At 47.0% G+C, this 23,962-nt stretch overlaps 1 protein-coding gene across 1 annotated transcript in view; it reads left to right on the top strand.

The window, feature by feature from the left end:
* Positions 1–863: 863 nt before the first annotated feature.
* The window catches only part of KDSR (3-ketodihydrosphingosine reductase), a 37,652-nt gene continuing 14,553 nt past the window's right edge, over positions 864–23,962 (top strand). The window contains exons 1-6 of the mRNA XM_045790234.2: positions 864–1,042; positions 5,578–5,667; positions 7,832–7,888; positions 12,171–12,236; positions 12,430–12,525; positions 18,760–18,951. Coding sequence (XP_045646190.2) covers positions 935–1,042; positions 5,578–5,667; positions 7,832–7,888; positions 12,171–12,236; positions 12,430–12,525; positions 18,760–18,951 — 609 coding nt within the window. The 5' untranslated portion in view covers positions 864–934. The remainder of the gene's footprint in view (positions 1,043–5,577; positions 5,668–7,831; positions 7,889–12,170; positions 12,237–12,429; positions 12,526–18,759; positions 18,952–23,962) is intronic.

Consider the following 23,962-nt stretch of genomic DNA (forward strand, 5'->3'; position numbering starts at 1 on the left):
TGCTGATGGGTGCGAGACATTTTGGGGTGTGTGTGTGTAACTAAATGTCCTAAAATTGATCGTGGTGGTGGTTGCAGGAGTCTGTGACTATACTAAAAACCGTTTATTATGCGCCTTAGATCGGTGAATTGTCTGGGATGTGAAATAGATCTCAATAAAGCTGTTTTTGTTTTGTTTTGAACGCTGCCCTGGGAAAGGAGATGAACTCTTAAGCTCAAGGAAATTCGATCTGAGGGGCTTTTTAAACTCTATGGTAAGGCTTTCCCGGTCCTCTGAAAAGCGACAGCGGGCCGTGACCAGGTTCTGAGCACGCCGGGAAGGCCTGACATGGAGCCGGGAGGTCGGCTTGATCTCAGGCTCCCACACTGCGACAGGGGCTGCCGGCTCAGGAGCCCCACGCCGCGGCTTCCAGCGCCCGGGATCGCGTCCCCCTGCTCCGGCGGCCGCCCGGCGCGAGGGCGGAACGCGGGCCCGAGCGGCACCCACCCCCCAGACGCGGCTGTGAGAGGCCTGGAAACCGGCCTCCGCGGTCCTAAGAAGCACCCCGACCCCACCCCGCAGCGTCCCCCCGGCCCTTCGGGAAGCGCTGGCAGGTGGCGCCGCCGAGGCCCGCCGCCCCGCGCTCGGGGACACCCCGTCCCCAGGGAGGTCGCGAGCCGCGTCCCGCAGCTCGGGCACAGGCCCCCCCCACACCCCCGCCCCGGACCGCCGCCCCCCACCCCCCGCCCCCCGCCCCCAGCCTCCGAGAAGCGCCGCCCCGCCCCGCCGCGGTCGCGCCCTCGGCCGGCTCCGCCTCTTCCCCTCCGGCCGCCGCCCCGCCCCGCGCCGGCCGCGAACCCAAACAGCGGCTCCTGCTGCGCGCGGCCGCGCGTGATCGCCGCGCCGCCGAGCCCCGCGCGCCCGCCCGCCCGGCCCGGCCCGGCCCCGCCGAGCGATGCTGCTGCTGGCGGCCGCCTTCCTCGTGGCGTTCGTGCTGCTGCTCTACATGGTGTCACCGCTCATCAGCCCCAAGCCCCTCGCCCTGCCCGGGGCGCATGTGGTGGTGAGTGGCCTCCTGTTGCTGCGCCGCCGCCTCCCGGCCGGCTCGGCCGCCCCGAGCCCGCCCCGAGCCCGCCCCCTGGCGCGCCGGCCCGCGACCGAGGCCCAGCCGCCGGCGTCCCTTTCACCGCGGAGGGCCACCTGCCGCCGCGCGGCCCGGCCCCGTCCCTGCGGGGGGCCGCGGGGACCCGCCCTCCGCCGCAGCTGGCCCTCCCCGCGGTGTGTGTGGGGGGAGGTCCCGGGGCGCTAGGGGCTCGGGAGCAGCTCGTTAATCCCCGGGGCATCCGTGGGTTGTGGATATTTTTGCGTTCGGTTTTCTCGATGAGTCAACTGAGAAACGGAGAGGCTGAGAAACTTTGCCAAGGACACCGCGGTCGGTGGCCGCGCAGGGCGAGGCGCGCGGTCCCGGCCGGGTCGCGGGGAGGCGGGCGGCAGGGAAGGGGTCCCAGCCGCCAGGACCCGCCGAGGCGGCTCGGAACGGGAAGACGGCCTGTGCGAGTGACAGAAAGAGCGTTTTCCCGACGAATCCAGGAAGTGACTCACCTGGGGGGAAACCGCCCCGAACCCGGGGGGCTGGCGGTCCTGGCTCGGCGGCGTTGGGACGCTTCTGTCCCGTCTACACTGCTTGTGTGGCGGAGCTCAGCCCGGGGGCGGCTGATGGCTGATTCAGTGCCGTGCTCTGCAGTCATTTCAGAGTCGGATGGACGAGCTCACCGACCTGCTAGTGCGTTAGGGATGAAGGAGGTGTGGATGGGTTTGGTTCGTTTCTTAGGGAAGCTAGTGTCTTCAGAGGTCCCTTTTCTGCAGGTGTCGGCACCTTCCTTCCGCTGAAAGAAGGCCTTCTCCCCTGCACCCAGCACTTTGCCACTCACTGTGGCTTTCGCCTTGGCTTTCTTACTTGGATCTCACAACCCCGAGGCACACCGAGGTGGGAGGTTATTGAATAAGGAGAGTTAGTTACAGCACAAAGCCCGCCAGAGCAGACATATGCGTGTCTCGGCTGAGATAGAGCCTCCCCACCGAGCTGTCTGGGCTGGGCTGGTCGTTTATTTTAGTGTGCTTTAAATCTGGACAAGCGTTTGTGAATGAGAAAATGCACTTTTCTTTACATTGCCCTTAGTAAAAATATTAGTGTATTTCCAACTCCTGCTATGCCTGATGTGCAGGGTAGATAAGGTTAACGTAAATTCATTTTGAAAGAGAGCAAGAGAAGCCAAACTTTACACGTACACCAAATTCTGAAAGTGTCACATCTACAAGAGAACTTCTGCCTCAGAAGCATGGCTTTAAAAGTTGGAATCTTGCAGAAGTTACGTTTGCAGAGCATAACTTGGAAAAAACGTAAAGCCAAAAGCAGAATGAACATTTTGATTCAGTATTTATAAGGGAGTTTCACTTAACCTTGACTCTAGCCCTTCCAGCCTCTTTGTGCTGCAGGCCACGAGTAAGATAATAAGTCTGTTGGGGTAAACTAAGAAGAATTTCTTATTTTCACCATCCCATTTTAATACGCCACTATAAATAATGTGAGGATGACATGAATAATTCACATGATGTCACCATCTGTCGTCTTTTTTAATGTCACAAGACGAGGGAAAGCACCATTCTTTTTCTTGAGATTTGTTAGGACCGGGCCAGGTGGTGTTAGGAGAGGGAGCTAACATTTACAATGTCTGCTTATGTGAAAGCATGAACAGACTTAGGTCACAATTATTTATTGCTTTCTATTTAGAACAGTTCGCATATACTAGTGTTATCTCCCTAATGACAGTGGTAAATTACGCTGCAGAAGTACGACAGGGTATGTACTTACGTTTAAAAACCTGTTTAATTGACTTGGGGAGAACTGGAAAATCAGGTCCTCCCTTTTTTGGAGATGGCTGGGAGCAGTTTTTGCTGCAAACCATCCTGTCTCTTGCCCTCAATAAGAGGTGTATGATATGATGAAAGAGATAGTAACGTTTAAATAATATTTTGCATTGACTCGTAAGAGGCAGTGATAAGGAAATTAGGCTGTTATCTTTAGTGTCCTACATCTGGGCCCAGTTTACCAATTGTCAGGCAACTCCATCCATATTTCCCGCTTTTCTCAGCCATTATGAAGATCCCTTCCGTGTTCTTCTACAATTCAGAATAACACAGCCTAGACTTGACTTGTGTATATTCTTAGATACCTTCTAAGCTTTAGCTTGATTAGAAGGTTAATTTCTCATGAGCTAGGACTGAAAGATTGAAGTCTTACCCTTGTTTGTATGGAGAAGACTTAGAAGTGATCAGGTTGAACAGTCTCTTGGCTGTGCAGTACACGGACACAGCTAGCTTACCCGTCACAGTCTAGAAAAAGGACAGCAATAACAGCAATAGCACTTAAGAGCTGTACACTTTCTCAATAACCTCCTAACTTCATCTTCCATTAATTTATCGAATAACAAGTAGGGAAACTTTACTTCCAGTTTTTTTGGCATTGTATTTTTCAGAGAAATGATACCACGCACCATTTTTGCAAATTAATGTAGGCTGACTGCTTATTTAGCAACTGCTTATGCCAGGTTCTGTGCTCAGAGTGAGGGAGATAAATTGAACTTGGTGCTCGTCCTCAAGGAGCTTACATTCTGGTCAGGGAACTAAGATGTGTACACAAAGCGGAAAGTGACAGGTAAAGAACAGGACTGAGTGACAGAGTCAGGAAAGCTTCCTGGAGGAGGGGACGTTGGATCTGGCCTTTGCAGAGGTAGGATTTGGATAGGGAGGTATGCTGGCGATGTTGGGTGGAGGGACAGCGAGGCAGCAGCAACACCATCATACGACAGCCGGGGCCTGTTAATTACTATGGAATTGGAATGTCTGGTGAAAATGAAAAAGCCAAGGCCACCCGTGAACTGTCTCAGCAGCAAAGAGCTCCTCAGAGGCAACTGTTAGCTGGGGCAGCAGGTAGATTTTTACAGTAACCTTCTCGAGATAATTGATTAATTATCTGCCAAGGAAGTCTCTTCAATGGCGAGGACTTAAGGTGAAAGAGAAGTTGAGGAGCCTAAGCATCCGTGGAGATTGGTACATTGTTTAGGAGCGGCTTTGTGATAACCGTAAAATCATTGAGATGGGGTCAAGGATGTTTTATATCTAACAGTAAAATATTTGAAATAATCCAAATGTCTGTTAGAGGGAAATCGTCCACTAAGGTTTAGCACAGTTCCTTAATGTAGTATATTGAAGCCTTTTAGTTTTTTGACATAAGATATTTTGATGTATATATTTGTAAAGTACGATATGATACCGTGTAAGGTCAGATATCTTTCCGATACTTCCCCACTTCCTCCACTTGACAACCCTGGGCCCCCCCCACTCTCTTGCCCCATATTATATAATTTGCATAGGAAAAATGACTAGAAAGATAATATTGCATTTGTCTTACGAAGTTAAATATATATCGAGTCCTTCTTATATGCCAAGCACTTACATTCCTAAGTGCTAGGAATGTAGTGGGAACAGAAATGGAGTTGGTATTTTTATGGCATTTATGAGGCAGTAATAGGCGAGATGGTTGTGAATCAAATAATCACACAAATAAATGCATGGCTCTTCGAGTATGTGAGTGCCATAAATTAAAGGAAAAAGGATGTGGTGCTGAAAAGTGGGTTGAGGTTAGAGAAGGGGCAGTCAGTGAAGGTTTTCCAAGCAAGTGATATTTCAGCTGAGATTTACTTATTTATTTTTTTAAGATTTATTTATCTGGGGAGGTGGGATGGGGAGAGGGAGAGAATCTCAAGCAGACTCGCCAATGAGCACGGAGCTAGGCAAAGCAGGGCTGGATCCCACGACCCATGAGATCATGACCTGAGCTGAAACCAAGAGTCGGATGCTTAACTGACTTAGCCCCCCAGGTGCCCCTGAGCTGAGATTTAATGGGTGAATGGGTGCCAGCTGGAAGAAGAGGGGGGAGAAGAGCATTTCTGGCAGGGAAATAGAATGTGCAAAGGCCCTGTGGTCGGAAGAACATGGAACTCAAAGACAGCCCAGTAGGGCTGAACTAGATCGTGAGGGGCAGAATAGTACAAGAAGGAAAACTTTGCCTTTTAATATTTCCAGGCGATCATGTATTTCTTTTATAATAAGTGGTCATGTAAAATATTAGAAGATCTACACAGCTGGCTCTTCTTTGCATCCCTTGTGGAGATAGTCATATAGGTGTAAGGAAGTGATAGGCAGTAAGGAAGTAAGATTCGTTTGAACTTGGACCCAGAGGTAGACTAATGTATTATTTACTAGCTCAATTTATAGGGCACTTTCCTTCCAGTGAATGCAGAAAAATATAGGTGTGCAATTTATAGTTCAGTACCGAAAACAATCAGCAGCAGGACCCAATGACAGTAAAATCTTTCATGTTTGCACTTCATTAAGTCTGGGACAAAGAAACTACAATAGCTAAAAATCTGGTTCTTGTAGATTGGGTTTTAGAGCTCATTGTAGTTGTTTTAAATAAACTTCCTGCAGAAGGGAAATTTCAAGAGCTAAGAAGATTCAATTATTTTTTGCTTTTAGGTTACAGGAGGCTCCAGCGGCATTGGAAAGTGTATTGCTATCGAGTGCTATAAACAGGGAGCGTTTATAACTCTGGTGGCACGAAATGAGGTAAGTCTTCTGGGTGTGTTACTCACTTACTTACTCGGCTTTAGGTGAGCCGGAGTGGAAGAGCACGTGCGCTCGGATTCACGAACGTGAGCAAGAAATGGCTCCTGTCTCTGGTTCCAGGTGTGATTTTGGAACCCCTGGTTATTTCTCCTATTCGGGGCAAAGACTTCTCGGCTGAACTCAGGCCAGTTCCACAAATATTTATTTAGTTTCAGCAACTGTTAGGCAACATCAGAGGCACTGCACGTTGAGATGGGAGAGGCCACAGGGCTCCAGGAGGGCCTCGCCCGCCCGCCCACGGGAGGCCGGCGCAGAGCCGATCATCGAGCTGATAGCCGAGGCCTGAAGGACGCGCAGGTGTCTCTGTAATTTGCTTATTATCGAGATGATGTACATCTCTAATGAAACCCAGACTCCACAGGGGAATCGTGCTCCTCCCCAGCAGTGTAGCAAAACGTGTGTTTTTCTGTGTCAAGTCAACACAAGGTCTGTTTTTCTTTTCTTTCTATTTTTTCCCCTAGGGTCTGTTATTCTTGCCAAAGTTGTTTCCACAGCCAAAGCAGTGGCACTGTATGCACATGAACAGTTTTGGAGTCTTTGTGCTCCAGGGAGGCGGGGGGAGGCGACCACAGCTGTATTATCAGCCACCTGCCGTTGTTCTGTGCCTGGCATCATGCTAAGACATGAGGGGAGGGTTGCTGGAAGGAATGGGGACACCAGCGTGGCATCATTACTTGGGGACTTTGGATTCACGTTTGCCAAAGGAGGGCAACAGTGGGGGGACCGACCACTCAAATGGGGGTACACAGCTTCCAGGGAGGGCCTTGGGGGGAAATGTGTAAATATTGGCACAGAATTAAGCTCCGATGTTCATCATTTCTTCTTAAAATCAAGAAAGGCAGAATTGCTAGCTCTCCTTTGTATCCTGACGTCTCTAACCATGAACTCACTTTGGCATCAAAGCCACTTTATGGGAAGGAAAACGTCACTTTATTTTACTTTATTAAAGATTCTATTTATTTATTTTTGAGAGAGAAAGAGCATAAGCGGGGGAGAGGGGCAGAGGGAGAAGCAGCTGAGCGGGGAGCCCAATGTGGGGCTTGATCCCAGGACCCTGGGATCATGACATGAGCCAAGATGCTTAACCGACTGAGCCATCCAGGCACCCGGAAAACATAACTTTAATAAAATGGCATTATGTGAGATTTAAACAATGCTGATATTTGATACAAGGCAGATGAAAGGGAAGCAGGGGTGGCCCCAAGTTTCAGGTGCTCAGAAGCTCTTTCTGTGGTCCTTGCATTGCTAGATGTGAATGAGCAGACGAGCCTTCTGGCATCCAGAAATTCTTTATTTTCTAATATAATTGCTAATTCCAATTTTGACAAAGGCAAGTGGTGTGTATCTTTATTCATAGAACGATATTATTTTATTATAGACACATCCATGTTTAGAACACCCACGTGTCTTTCCAAAGGATTCCCCTCCTCTTTTGTTCTTCTCTAGCTGTCCTGACGTACTTAAATTACAACTTTTAGAACAAATTAAGAACTGTAAGCCAATAGATCTCTCTTCTTGAAAATGAGTCAAACAAGCAAAATTGAGACCTTGGAAGAATCTCTCAGTTATAGGGTAGCTTTGCTTGTCTTAAGATTATTCTCAAAAGTAGCCAGGATTAGATTTTCTCAGTCTATCTAAAAGGTGATTTTTACAATATTTGCTTTTATGGGAGAGGAGGGAAATATTGGACAGTTTCTTACAAAAGCACTCTTAACGTGGAATCCCGTGAACCCTGAAGTTTGGGAAGCATTGCACGGCCCATGTGGTGATTCTTGTTTTATGTCCCAACTAAATAATGGCAGATCAAAACACTTATTAGCATTGAGATGGTACCCAACAGCAATTAGTACTGTTAATTGGGATTTTGCAGTTCATTTATTTTTCCGTTATCTTTCAGAAAACCCTTGCTATCGCTTAATCATAGCCGAACATAACTTTCCAGCTCCTTTCTTTCATAGACTGTGGCCCATAGCTACACAATATAGGTGCTGTCTTACGTGTTTTCTAGACTTTAATAAATACACAAATAATTGCTTTTTCGCCCCATTTAAACAAACAAGCAAATAGACAATCACCAGAACTAATTGTTCTCTGTTGCTTTCAGGACAAGCTGCTGCAGGCAAAGAAAGAAATTGAAAAGCACTCTATTAATGATAAACAGGTATGATCAGTCTTCGTGACGCATTTTCTGTACTAATCAGCACAACTGTGTAAAGGGAAAAAAAGGGTTATTTCAACTTGAATAGTTCATGTAAAGCATGTAGGATTTTCCTAATTAAAATACGTATTTGACTGTTTTTTAAAAAGGCGACATCGTTTGAATTGTCTACGAGTTCAAGTTATTACCAAAAAAGCACAGACTTTGACTTCCACGCATCAGTGATCAAATAATGTTTTTCTAGAAAATGATTTTATTTCAATTATTTATTTAGGGTAACTTCATACAAATACTTAAGGGGGAAGGGGTACAACTTTTTTTTTTTTTTTGGTTATGGCGTTTTTGGGTGAATAAAATGGTGTATAGATATATGTATCTTTCCGTGTAAAACATAATAACAAGGTACTATGATACTCATCACCCAGCGTAAGGGGTGAGATTTACCAGGGCCCCTGAAGCCCCCTTTGGGAGCCCATATTAGCTGCCCGTACCCTCCGGTCTCATTTCTAGAGACAACCCCCAGCCTAATTTTTGTGTTGATTGGTCCTTTGCTTTTCTTCATAATTTGACTAGATGGTGCGTGTAACCCTAAATAATACAGTTTATTTCTGCTTCTCTTTGAACTTTATGGCATCATTCTTATTTCTTTTTGTCAGCGTTCTTGAGGCATACTTCACATACCATTCAATTCACCGATTTCAAGTGTACAGTTCAGCGGCGTTTGGCATATCCACCGAGCTGTGCAACCAACGCCAGAATCCGTTTTAGAACTTTCTCGTCATCCCCCTAAAGAAAGTCTGGACCTTGTCACTCCCCACTTCCTCCCAACCCCCGCAGCCCCGGGCAATCACGAATGCACTTTCTGTCTCTGTAGATTTGTAGGACATCATTCTTTAGGTATTTTTGTGCCACTTCTTCACTAGATCCTGCTTTTGAGATTCCTCTGTGTTCTGCGTAAAGTCATAGTTCATTCATTTTCTTACGGCCGCATAGCATGTTCCTGGATATATATACAGAAGACCTCTCGTTCGTCAGTTGTACTGCTGGTGGATTATTTCGTTTCCTGTTTTTTGGTTAGTTTTATTTCTTGCTATTACTAAAGTTTTTCTCCATGTCTCTGTGCGCACGTGCAAGAACGGACGGTGCCTGGAAGTGGAGATGTGGAGGTGTAGTCACAGCGCACACGCGTGTTCACCTTCACCAGAGTGGGCGCTCGCCCACCAGTAGTGCTCCGTGCCTCTTGTTGCCCCACATCCTTGCCAACACTTGGTAATGGCAGGCTTTCTAATTTTTGCTTTTCAGATGGGTTTTAAATGATACTTCACCGTAGTTTTTAAAATTTTTAAATTATTTTTTAAAAAAGAATTTATTTGAGAGAAAGAGAGTGCGTGGGAGCTCAGGGGGAGGAGCAGTGGGGGAGGGAGAGGGAAAGAATCTCAAGCAGACTCCATACCGAGTGAGTGCGGAGTCCAGTGCAGGGTTTGATCCCACCACCCCGACACCCCGAGATCATGACCTGAGCCGAAAGCAAGAGTCAGACGCCTAACCGACTGAGCCACCCAGGTACCCCTCACGGTAGTTCTAATTGCCTCTTTTTCCTCTCGGAAATGTGTTAGAGATCTTTCCACATCAAGAAAAGTAAATCAGCTTCATTTTTTGTCACTGCTGTGGTAGAGTCTCAGGTCTCCACAGTGTACGTGGTCATTTCCCCGTGCGTGGGGTGTCGGCGTGTCCATAGGTAGAGATCCTCGTCCACATCTCCTGGTGTACATATGTGAGGTTTTCTCTGGTACCAGGGCTTCTGTGCCCTCTTCTCTGAAGCCCGTGAAGCTGCCGGCTCAGCAAATCTCCCCATTTTTTTTTTTTCATATTCGTGTAAGTTCTGATAGAGAAAGAAGCATCCTGTAAAACCATGGCGCTCACGTGCTCCTGGCTGAAGGCCAGGCCTGCTGTCAGCACCATCCCTCTGCCCTGGACGTCTTCACCATGACTCCTGCCCCCACCTCAGCGTCAGAAGGCTTTAGGTCATGTGGCAAACTCCTGCCGGCTACATCAGGGAAATGGAGGACAGGCAGGTCTGGGCTTGGTCGGCCCAGTGGGAGCTCGAGCCTTCTGCCGGCCCAGAAGGGGTTTGCTGCACAGCTTAGCACAAGCAGTGCCCCGTGGACACTTTTTTCCCTTGTGATTTGTGAACCCTTTTTCTTTCTTTTTTTTTTGAAATTTTACTTGTCTGTCGGATAGCTTTTATTTATAGTAAATGATCTAATACTGTATAAAAAGACTTGTATAAAAATCCCAATAACAGGACTAAAACCCAAGGGCAACTCCCGGAATATTCCAGGTTACATTTGTGAAGGGGCTGTTTCCTTTTCTTAGGAATTTAGATCACTTGGATAGGGTTCCTTCCTGCATCAAATAAGACTTCCTGCCTGCCGCATCAGGTTCTAAGGCAGTCACGTCTCAGGTCGTGGCTTTGTTCCTCACCTCGGGTCTTCTCAGAGCTGGAGGGGAGCTTTGTCGTCACAGCTTCCGACACCCTTACCGGAGCAGGTGAGGCCAGTGCCCCGTCCTCAGGTTCTGCCCGGCCAGTGAACCAGGGGGCAGCGCTGGAAGCCAGGCTTGCCAAGCCCGCGCCCGCTCCTTCCAGCACCCCACACCCCCGTAGACTCGCAGCCACACGCGGGCGCATGTGTGGAGCTGGCCGTGCCCTCCTGTGCACACTCATTCTGTCTGCCCCCCTAGCTTGGCGGCCAGTCTCCACCCAGAAGAACTCATGGAAAGACTGAGAAGTCGAGAAATGCCTTTCTGCTTCTCTCCACGACCCGCCTTGGAGCACAGAACATTCAGATGTCAGAGGCTAAGCTCTGGATTTGAAAACATTATCCAAAAAGGGAAATTAAAACAATAGCTCATTGGTAGTCCCATTAGTATTCTTAACTGCTATTTTATAAATTTCTATCAAAGTAAGCACGGAAATAGGTGCTTTTTTTCACCCCCCTTCCTTCTTCCCTTCCTTCCCTTCTTCCTTTCCAAAGACTGGATGGAATTGTTTTCCGTGGCCAGCACGGGCTGGGCTCTTCCTGCCATCTCTCTGTGCTGTGAACCCCTGAGCGTGGCCAGGTTTGGACTGGGTGGGCTCTGGGGCTTGCTTTGGTGACCCCTGTGAGTGGCCAGTGAGTCCAGAGTCAGGGACCTCAAGCTGCCACAGGCCCCGATTGACCCTTGGCCTTGAAAGATAAAGTCACCAGGCTCAGGCTCTGAGCAGGGACTCAAACCAAGGTGGTTTTTGTGAGTAGGTATTGTTTGCTTATCTCTTTATTCCATCTGACTATACGCAGTCCCAGTAGGGTGGTCAGAGCTCTGGGATTGCTCCAAGGGGAGTATTTTTTTTAAGCTTATTTATTAGATTTATTGTTTTTATTTTTAATGACCTAAGATGTTAACAACTTGAGATAACAATTTATGTACACTTGATTTATTCTTTATGTAATTTATGTATTCCTTTTAATGACTGGAGCTATACCTGATGCCCAGTAAGCCCCACCCATGTAGGGAGTACAGTTTGACGGCTCTTGACAGATGTATACGTGTGTAAAAGCAGCACTGAAATCCAGACACAGAGCATATCCCTGCCCCCAGAGTTCCACTTGCCTCCTTGCGGTCCAGGCCTCCCTCCACATCTGGCCGCAGGTGGTCTCAGACCTGCTCTCGGTCACTACAGTTTAGAGGCATTCCAAGAGGACCTTTTTACATCTCTTTTCCTTTCCATTTCCAGCTTTATTGAGGTATAACTGATAAAAATTGTCTGTATTTAAGGTGCACAGTGTAATGGTTTGACACACATTTACATCGTGAAATGCTTACCATCTCAAGTTGATTAACACACCCATCGCCTCACGTAGTTATTGTGTGTGTGTGTGGAGAACACTTCAGATCTGCTCTCTCAGAGGATTTCAAGTTGCACGGTAGTATTCCTACTGGTAATCACCATGCTGTCCATGAGACCCCCAGAACTTATTTATTTTATGCCTGAAAATATGCGCTTTGACCAACATTTCCTAAGACGTGTTTTCGAGTTTGTGCAAGAGAGTTTTCTATGAAAACTGCCAGGAAAATTAGGCCGTACAATTGTGCTGTCAGGTTCCCAACAGTGCGTTCTGTGCCTGCAAAACCAGGCTTCCTAGCTGTTGGAAAGAATTGCCTTTATGTTAAAAAAAAATTCTTTAAAAAATACTTGTAGACACCTGCGTGGCTTTGATCATTTTTTTTTCTCTCTTCCTAACAGGTGGTGCTTTGTATATCAGTCGACGTATCTCAAGACTACAGCCAAGTAGAGAATGTCATAAAACAAGTAAGAGGTTGGGCTAACGAGTTAATTCACTTGCCTTTCAGTTGGTTCTTCCCATGCTGGTGTGTGGCTTGGAGCGGATAAATCATCTCTGTAGCTTTAATAGTTTAAATAGCCTTATTTACTGGCATCGATTTGCTATGAAGTGGATTCTTCTCTTCTTTTACGTAATGCCTGCTCTGATAAATTTTTCCAGGCGCAGGAGAAACTGGGCCCAGTAGACATGCTTGTGAACTGTGCAGGAATGTCACTTTCGGGGAAATTTGAAGATCTTGAAGTTAGTACTTTTGAAGTAAGTAGCCATTTGTTTTTTGCTCATTGGGCAGCTCATATACTACACGTAGAACAAGGCCACAGGGGAAGGCTTCACAAAGGTACAGATAAAATGCATTCAGGTTTACTAGACGCTTTAGAAGGCTAGGGGAAGGTTGGACAAGAGTTTGGTTCCAGCACCATGACCATCCAACCTTAAGAGCTTAGACGAGTCTCTGGACCTTGGTTTCCCCAGCTGTAAAATGGGAGTACAGCCTCCAACCTGAGATGCATCACTGTGACGATTCACCGAGGTGCTCTCTTCAAGAGAGCTCTCTGTAAGCCAAGAGATGCTGAGTTTTCATCTCAGTTGTCAGGGTTTTTAACAGTGGTAAACCAGAAAAGTTCAAGAGCAGAGTTCTGAAATCAAGACAAAAGGATACATACTCTTTTGGTCTATATTTTTAAACAGATTTGCCATAACGTCTCTTAGTAATTTCTGTCAGCTCTAAATAAGTGGACATCAGATTTGCAGTCCTTCTAAAGTACAGGACTGTTTTTTAGTTGACACTGAATCAACTGTCTTTTCCTTCATGCTCCGTTAGCCTTCATTGTAGTGGATTTTGAATGCTTTCCTCCGCGAAGGTCAATGACATCCCCCTTTTGTGGAGGAGGGCGCTAGGAGTGTGGACACCCTGCTTCCGGTGGGCCGGGAAAGCGCTGTAAACTCGCGACTTCAAGTCCAGTCGGGAGGGCCTGGATGCGGCTGTAAGCAGAGGGACGCCTTATCCGGGACTCGGGTGTTTGAAGGCCCCTTTATCAACTCGGCATGAAAGGCGGTTGTCTTGACCTTGGCTGTCAGTCACCGGAGGGAGATGTGGGGGATGATTTCAACAGCTGGGTCAAGAATCGGTTGGGGGAGATAGTTGTTGTCTCAGTCTAGGCACGGTGAGGTGAGACTTCGGAGGTGGCCCGCAGCGGCCGGTGTGTGTGCGTGTGTGTGCGTGGGTGTGAGTATGAGTGAGAGCGTGTGCGTATGCACATGTGCTCGTGTGAGAGAGAGAGAGAGGCTAACGGAGGGGAGTCCGCAGACTCGCCCTGACTGAATGGGGAGGGCAGACTCAGGGAACCGACCAGGCAGGGGGGTATGGGGCAGGGGGGTGGAGGATGAGGAGGGCTGGGGTGTAGGGGTCAGCGTCTGGAGCGATGTGGCGCGAAGCAGGGGCCAGAAGCGCGGGGCCCTCCAAGGCCATCATGGGGAGTTTGGCTTTTAGTCCAAAACCTCGGAAGGGGCTTAAGCACGGCTGGGCGGCAGCGTGATATGCGTTCGGTTCCGAGGATCCCCTGCGGGCTGGGCGGGGCGCGTAGGAGGCGTCAGTCGGAGGGAGTCGGCAGGAGTGGTGATGCTGGGGCAGTCGTGGGTAAACTGGGGGTGAGGGGCGGGCCGGAGATGCGCACGGCGAGGGGCTTGAGCGGCCGTTAGCGGCTGTTGGAAGCGGTCCCCCCAGCGAGAACCAGACTTCGAACAAGAGGACAGGAACCCGAAGCCTGCTGCCTCTGTCCCAGCGACAAGGCCTCCTCCCAGCTGCCCGGACCGCAGGCGGCCCGCCACTGTACTGGGCGCGTCGCCCTCCCCGGCCAGCGATTGCCCCTCTGCTCTCCCCCTTCTCCGTCTCGGTCCCGCGCTGTTCTGGTCAAGGTCCCGGATGTGCTTGCTCATCGTCGTAAGTCCTGCTGGAACCCACACTGCCAGGTTTGACGCGTTTTCTGAAGACAAGAGTTCATTTCTATGTAACATGAATTCTCTCTCATGCTTTTGTTTGACTGTTTTGTTTTGCTTGTTTGTTTGTCTCCTTTGAACTTGGCTGAGGCTCACGGGGTTCACGTCGCGAGAGTTGCCCGCACAGGGTGGTTGAGTGTGCGGTTCCAGCTCACTGCTGCGTGACTCCCCGGGGAGAGGCCTCTTGGAAACTCGTGCTGGTTCGTCTAGACTCTGACCCAGAAGCCTTTTGCCCTTGCTGATTGTGCGTCGTGCCCTCTCGCTGCCATAAATCTGAGTCATGGCTACGACGAGGTGCGGAGTCCGCGAGGCCGTCCCGGGAATCACTGCCCCTGGAGGTGGTCTTGGGGAACGCTGAGGCACCTCTTTTAATTTTCCTGTTTAGTGGTTTTCTTTGTGGATTCTTAGAGCTATGTCCTGTTTTACCTACCTGTGGTTATTAGTGATAATTATCTTCACTTTTTGATTGGGATTACATTGACTCTATAGGTGCATACGGGGAGAGCTGACATCTTAATCTCTGAATGTGGTGTATATCTCCATTTATTTAAATTTTCTTTCGTTTCTCTCAGCAGTGTTTTGTAGTTTTCAGTGCATGGGTCTTGTACCTCATTTTTCTGTATTTCCTATTTTCTGATGCTAGTATAAATTGTATTTTTTATGTCAATTTCTGAGTATTCATTGCTAATGTAGAGAAATTCAATTGATTTTTGTGTGTTGATCTTGCAGTCTTGCTAAAGTCCGTTATTAATTCTAGTGCTCACTGGGTTTTCTACATTCAAGATCATGTCATCTGCAACAGTTTTACTTTTTCCGTTCCCATCTGGGTACCCTTATTGTACTGATGAGAACATCCAGTACAGAATAGAAGTGGTGAGAGCAGACATGCTTGTGGTGTTCCTGATCTTGGGAGAAAACATTTTTTTTCTTACCATTAAGTATGATGTTTCCTGTAGTTCTGTTCTCTTTTGTTGTGTTTGGGTGGATGCCCTTTATCAAGTTGAGAAACTTCTCTTCTATTCCTAGTTTGCTAAGAGGTTTTGTTTTTTGTTTGGTTTTTTGTTTGTTTGTTTTGAGAGAGAGCATGACCAAGTGGGGGGCAGGGAGGGGGAGAGAGAGAGGAAGAGGGAGAGAATCTTAAGCATGTTCCACACCCAGTGTGGAGCCCAACACGGGGCTGGATCCCACGACCCTGAGATCATGACCTGAGGCAAAATCAAGAGTTAAGACGCTTAGCTGACTAAGCCACCCAGGTTTTCCTGCCAAGAGTTTTTTTAATAAGGAATGGAGGTTTAATTTTTGTCAGGTGCTTTATAGCATCTATTGGGATGATCACAGAGTTCTTCTTTTTTAGTTGGTATGGTGAATTACACTGATTAATTTCCAGTGTTAAAAACCAGCCTTGCATTCCTGGGCTGTACCCCACCTGGCTATTAATCCTTTCTGTGTTCTTGGGAGGTATTAGTTGGAGTTTTCTTTTCTTGTAATGTTATTTTCTGATTTTTGTGTAAAGGTAACGCTGGAAAAAGGCAGAGGGAGAGAATATCCCGCTGAGTGCAGAGCCCGATGCGGGGCTCAGTCTCATGATCCATGAGCTCAGGACCTGAGCCGGAACCAAGAGTCAGACGCTTAACAGACTGAGCCACCCAGGCACCTCTACATTTGTATCTTCTTATCTATTTCTTTTTTGAGTGACCTTTGGTAGCTTGTGTCTTTCAAGGGATTTGTCCATTTCATCTAAGTTATTGAATTGATTGGCACGGTTATCATATTCCCTTATTATCCCTTTAATATCTGTAGAGTTTGTAGTGGTATCACCTCGCTCATTCTTGATATTGATAGTTTGTGTCCTTTATCTTTCCTGACCAGCAGGTCTAGAGAGTTACCAATTTGATGGATCTTCTCAATAACCAGCTTTTGGTTTTATTAATTTTCTGTTGTTTTTCTGTTTTCTGTTGCATTTATTTCCTCTCTTATTTTTATTATTTCCTTTTTTCTGCTTACTTTTGTTTTAATTTGCTCTTCTTTTTATAGTTTTTTAGGGTAGAAGCTGAGGTCATCGATTTGAGGCTTCTTCCCCTCTTCAAATGCAGATATTTAGTGCTGAGTTTCCAGCTAAGCTAAGCTAAAACAGCATCCCACACATTCTAATATGTTGTGTTTTCACTTCAGTTCAGTTACAGATATTTTATTATTTCTCTTTTTCATCTCTGCTTTGACCCTTGGATTATCTAAGTGTGTTATTTAGTTTCTGAATGTTGGGAGATTTTCCAGAAATCATTTCCTTATTGGCTTCCAATTTAATTCTATTGTGGCCAGCAGACATACTTTGTATGACTTGAATCCTTTAAAATTTGTTGAGACTTGCTTTTGGCCCAACATACAGCCTTTCCTGTGGCCATCCCACGTGTGCTGGAAAGAACATGTGTTCTGCTGTTTTGGGTAGAGTGTTCTATCAGTGTCGATTAGGTCCCGTTGGCTGAAGTGTTGTTCAAGCTTTCTATGTCCTGTCTGATTTTGTGTCCACCTGTTCTGTTCTATCAGTTACTGAAAGAGGGTATTGAAATCACGGATTATAATTGTGGATTTGTCTATGTTTTAAACAGACTCTTAGGGGCGTCTCGGTGGCTCCTTTGGTTAAGCATCCAACTCTTGATGTTGGCGCAGGTCATGATCTCAGGGTTCTGAGATCGAGCCCCATGTCAGCCTCTGTGCTGGGTGTGGAGCCTGCTTGAGAATCTCTCTCCCTCTGCCCCTCCCCCACTCCACTCATGCAGGCCTGCATGCACTCTCTCTCTAAAAAGAAAATAATAAAAATAAATAAATAAACAGATTTTGAACTGATACGCCTGTCTTTTAGCCCCGTGCTGAGCCTCCTGCCCCCAGAGGTGCTTTTGGTGCCACTCGAGCCTTTGGGGGTTCTCTGGTGTAGTCCTGTTTTTCAGTTTCTCTGCTCCTTGTTTAGCGTTCAGCTTTCTGCTAAGTTCGTTACCACTCAGCATTCTGTTTTTCAACTTCCAGCATGTCCTTGCTGTTATTTCCTTTCCTGTTGTCTATGCTCCTGGGGGTTGTTGATCTTTAAAAAAATATTGTTTTTTTACTGAGATTTTAGTGGGGTCTCTGAAGGTTGCTGAGGTTAACACTTGGGTTCAATGTGCCATCTTTTTTCAGTATTTTTTTAGGGCATTTTTATTTTCAAAAAATGTAATGATATTAAAAGACATTTTGGGAAAAGTGGGAATCCCAGCATCCTAACACAATCACTTACAAATTTATATATGTATGTATGTATGAGAGAGAGAGAGAGAGAGAGGGAGGGAAAGAGCATGGGGGAAGGATAGAGGGAGACAGAAAGGGAGAGAGAATCTCCAGCAGATTCCCTGCTGAGCACAGAGCCTGTCATGGGGCTCGATCTCTTGACCCACGAGATCATGACCTGAGCCAAAAGCAAGAGTCAGACGCTCGACCAACTGCACCACCCAGGCGCCCCACACTCACTCACAGTTTTCTATAGTCCTTCGTTTGGCATCTGTGCACTCGTACTTTTATTCAATATTTGAATTCGTTACAGTCACAGTGTAAATATAGTATTGTATGCCCTCTGCTTTTTTAAACTTGCAGAATAACCATTTCCCCCCTACTCCTGGTGTTTCTGATCACCATCTCTAATAGCTACGTAGCATTCTGTAGAGTTGACTCCACGTTCCTCAGTCAAGTGTTTGGTTTCACATGCTGATAGATGTAGTATTTTTCTAAGACTTTTAATATAGAGTCATTTTGGATGCAAAAACTTTTAGATTTCCAAGTTAAACTGTAAAGCTTTCAAGAGTTCCCAAGATGAAGGGAAAATAGACTCTTGGCACCTCCGTAAGCTCTTACCCGTCATAATCTCAGAGCCGGCACTGGTCAGGGACTTACTGCAGGTCAGAGACTGTGCTGCCCCTGGGCTTGTGTGTCCTTTCAGTTCTTGCAGCAGCGCTCTGAGCTGGTACCAGCATTAGCCCCGGGTTCAGCTGCAGAAGTAAGTAGAGTGTCTGACTTTCTACATCATCAAATAGGTAGTCAGTGGTCAAGCCAAGGCTTCAAACCACAGTCCATGCCATTAACCACTGTCCTTGTCTCTTTATGATCTTCCTGTAGCGTAGAACTAGTAGAGTTAGGAATATCTGGGGGCTTTTTCCTAAAACTGTCTTTCTGGAAGTATTACCCACAAAACGCAGTATACTTTTGGTAAGGAGAAAACTAATCTTGAGCGGTTTTCAGCGAAGACATCCCTGTGGTCATGGTGAGAACACAAGACAAGAGTGAAACAGGCTTCAGATGGTAGATCGTGGGCATCATGGCGCATCTACAGGCTCCTTGCGGCATTCGTTCCTTCGACACACGGGGCTCCACTGAAGAACTCAAATCTGGAGAGCAGACAGAACTTCCGCGAAGCGCAGCCTTGAGGCTTTGATCTTGCTCACTTCTCACGTGGCTCTTTGTCCCCTGCAGAGACTGATGAGCGTCAACTACCTGGGCAGCGTGTACCCCAGCCGAGCAGTGATCAGCACCATGAAGGAGCGCCGGGTGGGCAGGATCGTCTTTGTCTCCTCCCAGGCGGGACAGTTGGGATTATTCGGTTTTACAGCCTACTCTTCATCCAAGTTTGCCATCAGGGGATTGGCCGAAGCCTTGCAGATGGAGGTAAACGCTCTATTCAATTTTGTTTTTATATCTTCCAGCTCAGCAACGTATGGTCCCCTTTGGTTTGTAGCCACTTTACACACATTGTTGCACTGAATTAGACATTTGTAGACTTGACCTCAGTGAAAGAGAATCAGCTCAACCCTTGCATTTTGCAGTTAACATTTTTCATTGCATAAAGATTATGATAGAAGCAAAATGTTTGCTTACTTCATTTAATACACAAAGTACTACTAATATTTACACAGTATTTTTGGCCTAATACTGTGTGAGTATGCATCCTGTTAACCAGATATTTTATTCTCTAGAGGTGTTTCTGCAACAAAAAGATGTGTCCTTTATGACTGAATAATAAACTTAACATGTGTTTGAGGGAAGAGCTTAAATCAGCTACTGTCTAGCTGTCAGCTTTTAGGCAAATCATTTAACTTGGTCTGTTTCGTTTTCTGAAAAACAAGAGGGTTGGACTGAAAATATCATTTGGCCCTCCTGATACTTACATTTTAATATCTTAAATATTGATAAGAGTGAATGCTTTTTATTTTCCCAGTTAATAGATCATGTTGCAAAAGAGGATTAGCTTCAAACTAAGTGCTTGTCATGATGTGACAATCTTCACACAACCTCGATTGTGTGAAGCAGACTTCTGCATTGTTGTCAAATGGGGATGCTTAGACAGTACCACACTTATCTATCCCAAATCACACACTGAAAAGGCAAGGTAAAATTCTTTCTATTGTGATATAGACTGAAATATAATGCCACATCATGATCTTAAAAGCCCAGAAGAGAATTCATTGTAGGAGTGTGATTTGGGGATTCTGTTTACTGATCTAGATTAGGGGTTAGCAAATTTTTTTCTGTCAGGGGCAGCTTGGAAGTATTTTAGCCTTTGAGGGGTGAATGGTGTCTGTCACAACTCCTCCAGCCTACTGTGAGAGCAGGAAAGCAGCCACGCGTGACAGGTAAATGAATGGATATGGCTGTGTTCCAATAAAACTTTATTTATAAAAACAGGTGGAGGGCCAGATTTGTCCCACAGGCCATAGTTTCTGATTTATAAAAATCCCCAGAAGAGCCCTCGATGGTGTGTGACAGGGTGCCACACTGCCTAGCTCTTGGGCAAGCGTTTCAGTAGAGATGAGCTGTCCAGTCAGTGACAGAATGGGCCTGATGTGCCACTTAGGGACTGATGGACTGTGCCTTGGTCATCAAAAAGGAACCAGCCCCAATTAAATTTTCTTTTTATCAACTTGCTTAATACTCTTAATAATAGGTCATTATGATATGTTTAGCCAATGAGGCACATATGGCTGTGAAATTTCAAAACAGGAATACCAGTATTTCTTTTGCAGTGTTTACTTTGAAAGTCCCTTTGCTAATAAGCACTTGATTTTTATAACAGTTTTTTGTGAGGTATGTGGCAGATGTTGTTATGCCACCTTATAGATAAGAACACGGAGTTTTCAGTAGTTTATTGACTTGCTCAAAGCCACGTCGTTATTTTGCAACAAAAATAGTAACAAAGTCCTTGCCTCCTGGCTCCCTCTGCCTGTGTTCGGCAGCAGCTGATGTGTCTGTAATTCAGGTCAGAAGTTGCCAGATTCATCTGGCTAGTTGTCTCAGCCCTTCACTTTGGTCTCAGACTCCTGCTAAGGGAAGGGCTATTTTGGAAATGAAAAATCTGCTTATTAGGGCTTTTTGTTCCTAAGTCTTGTCTTATAGAGCTACTTCAGGATTCACTAATTGAGGGCAAAGTGTGTAATCTGGGTGGCCTGGTTTCGCTTCAGGTAGAACAGAGATGTTACTAAAGAGGAGGGAGAAGGAAATGAGTCGCTCGCACAGAGCCCCCTGAGCCTCTTTGTGACAAGCGTGATTCAGTAGCTGCTCGGAGCTGGTCTGGACTTGAGGTCGGCTTGACTTCGGTCCATATTTAGACTCCGTGAAAAATGTCCCCGTGTAAACACAAAATAAAATTAACACGTACCACGAGGGAAATATATTCACTAATCAAAATCCAGTTTCGTTCATAGCAGACTTGCATCAAAACCATTGTTTCCCTACAAGCGTACAGTGCTGTGTTTGGAAACGTGGATAATTCCATTGGCTTTGCCAAGGTGGTTGTGTTTTCTGTGCATGAAACAGACCTTACAGAATTGCTCAGGCTCTTAAGTACTTTTTGATAATCCTTTTTGATTTAATTAACTCTTAAACCTTCCTGTCCACCCTACCCTTTGCCCGGAAAACTAAAGTAGGACCCTAGAAATGTTTTGTGTACAATGAATACATTTGAAAGAATGCTTTGTTGCATTTTTTGGTCTTTTTTTTAACTCAGTGTTTTAGGTATTAATATATGACTTAAAGATTCTAGAAGTAATCTTTTTGCAAAGCAGACGTCTGACATGGATTATAGCCAAAGATGTAGTAGCAGAGACCAAGTAAAAGCAAAATAGCCTTTGTGCTTCTCTCATCCTAGTCATGCTCTCCTCCCTTGAGGGCTGTCTTTCCCCAGGGTGGTGAAAAGGAAGCTGAAGCTTACATTCTAGAGCTTCTCCTACACAGCTCTGCTCCTCTCTCCAGCACCCCTGCCTTCCCCTCCCCCCAACTTCATTCTGATGGAATTGGAGCTACACATTTTAGGTGGGGTTATTTTGATGATAAATCGGTTCTTGAGCAGAGGGTTGGCCTTCTGATTGACATGGAAACCAGGAAAGAAACCGGTAAAGGGAGGGTAGTGGGAAGAGCGGGAGGACAGAGAATGGTCCCTCAGCAGGGATGAGGCAAACACACGGTGGTAAGGTAAATGGGGTATTCGGCTAGTAAAGTCCCAGCCTATGAACTCTTTGAGAAAATGGTGATCTCTGGGAGTCAGCATTGTCTTAGCAGGAACACGCAAAGCCAAATTAACCACCTTTCCTTTTCCACTGGGGTTATGGGATTAGTTGATTAGAGGAAAGTATAGCTATAGTTTGGTGTATTTCAATTTTTACCAAATATTTGACCCAAGAGTTTCAGGAGACTGTAAGCTCCATGAGGGCAGAGACTCTCTCTGAGTTGCTGACAGCATATCTTCATTCACAGACCAATACCGGCACACAGTAGCCACTCAGTGTGTTGGTTGAAGAAGTCAAGTGATTCGGTGATTAGCCACTGGAAGTATCCGGCCCTAGGTGGAGAGAGTCATTTGGCTTCATGATTGCAGGGATGACACCAGCCCCCGGAAAGGGGTGGGACTGGTTTCTGCCAGCTCTGACTGTCTGTGCCCACCCCAGGAGAAAGCTGTTCTGAAAAGCTGTTTCAGCCATTCGGCAGCTCAGCCGTAGCCTTCAATCTGAGAAACACTGCTTTGACGTACTGTCTCCTGTTAGCTCGGGCCACAGTCCTTAACATATTGCAGGAGGAAGGGCCACAGAAGCAGCAGAGAAACGACCATATCCAAGCAGAGTCGGCTTCAGGCTTCCTTTGGGCCAGTTACCGCTTCTCAGCTTTTTTGGTGGTGTTTTTGTCTGGTCTGTGCACCACAGAGGGCAGGGCCGTGGGAGACAGTTTTTAAAGTCACTATCTCCAAAACAAGTGGAAGAGAAATTGCTTGCTCATCAACCTCACCGCCCGGCCCGAATCCAGAGCTATTTATGAGCATAGCTGGGCCTTGAAGCTGCTTGCCCATCGATGCTGAGTGAATGCGCTCTCTCACGCCCTAAGTGCGTTGGAGCTGAACCAGCAAAGACATCACCCTTTGCTGTTGTACTGTTCGGGGTGGCTGGCCAGGATCTTCTCCCTCCATGCTTCTCCCAACCCTTCCAGCTCCTCCCACAGGCTTAGAACTCTGCCTCATGGAGGGACCCAGGGGGAAAAAGGGCTATGTGAAAATGAAAAGATGGGGCCCTGGGATGCTCCCAGAGCCTGTTGCCTGAGGAAGCAGTCTTATCAGTCTTCAGCCTCCTTGAGATACATGGTGGCCTACCTACCACCAGCTGCCTGTCCACTTTCAACTCCCCTAGGTGTTGTCCTGGGGCTAAACAGTGAGCCAACAGTAAATAAAAGGGCAGCAGTTTCGATGGTATGAACTATTGCCCTTAGAGCCATGAAGAGTCAGGGCCAGATGAGAGTGTGGAACAGGGCCACTGAGCAGCAGGATCTTTGCGAAAGGTGTGTCCTGGCTGACTAGCAGGAAAATCTTCTGGAATCATCTTGTTGGGGGTGTGTTTATGAATAGAGAATTTCAGCGTGGAGGCCTGGTGGTGAGGTGAACAAGCCTAAGAGCCCGTGTCAACCTGGGAAGGAGTTTCTGCACCTAAGTAAGGATGAGGTTGTCTTTGGGGAGGTGTTCGGCTGGTCTGACCTGGGGCTCACCAGGGGGAGAATCCTGTTGGCTGGTTCTGTGGTGGAGGGCAGAGTGACTCCTGACTCCCTGATGGGCAGAGACTGGTTGCATGGGGAGTTCTTGATCAGACAGACTTCTGAGGGGATCCATATAGTTCTAGGCCAGGGTCTGGGGTGGCACAAGAAGGGCCTAGAGAAAGGGTTTTGAATGATCTTCACTTATTTTATAGATGAAATCAGTAAGAGTTTCAGAGGCAGCCATTGCAGAAGCCAGATTTGCAGTCCAGTGGTGGAGGAGCGGACCTGTCCCATTGGCTCACACACAAGGCCCCAGTGGTGTCAGGGTGGGGGAGGGAGGACAAGCAGACTTCATTTCAGCTGCGCACCTTCCTCCTGGACCGCTCCCAGGGCCTCGCCTGGCCCGTGGGGTGGGCAAAACTTGGAAGGCGGTGAATCTCTGTACCTCGGGGCCAGCTGCCTTCGGAAGTAGAAGTTGTTGGGGTGGGCTTTTCGCCTTTCCTTCTAAATGATCTTTGTGGAGAGGAGTTTCCTGACCCCATCAGGACTGGTTCTCCACTTGCAGAATCACCCTGTTGGTCTTGCCAGCTTCTGAGAGAATCAGGGCAGTATTGATTGCGTGGGCCCGGCAGCCAGCTCAGGTGAATAAGGGAAGAAGCGGAATCGAACC

Source organism: Ursus americanus, chromosome 19, assembly GCF_024610735.1.
Source record: "Ursus americanus isolate L20-20 chromosome 19, mUrsAme1.1.p, whole genome shotgun sequence".
Taxonomy (NCBI): Eukaryota; Metazoa; Chordata; class Mammalia; order Carnivora; family Ursidae; genus Ursus; species Ursus americanus.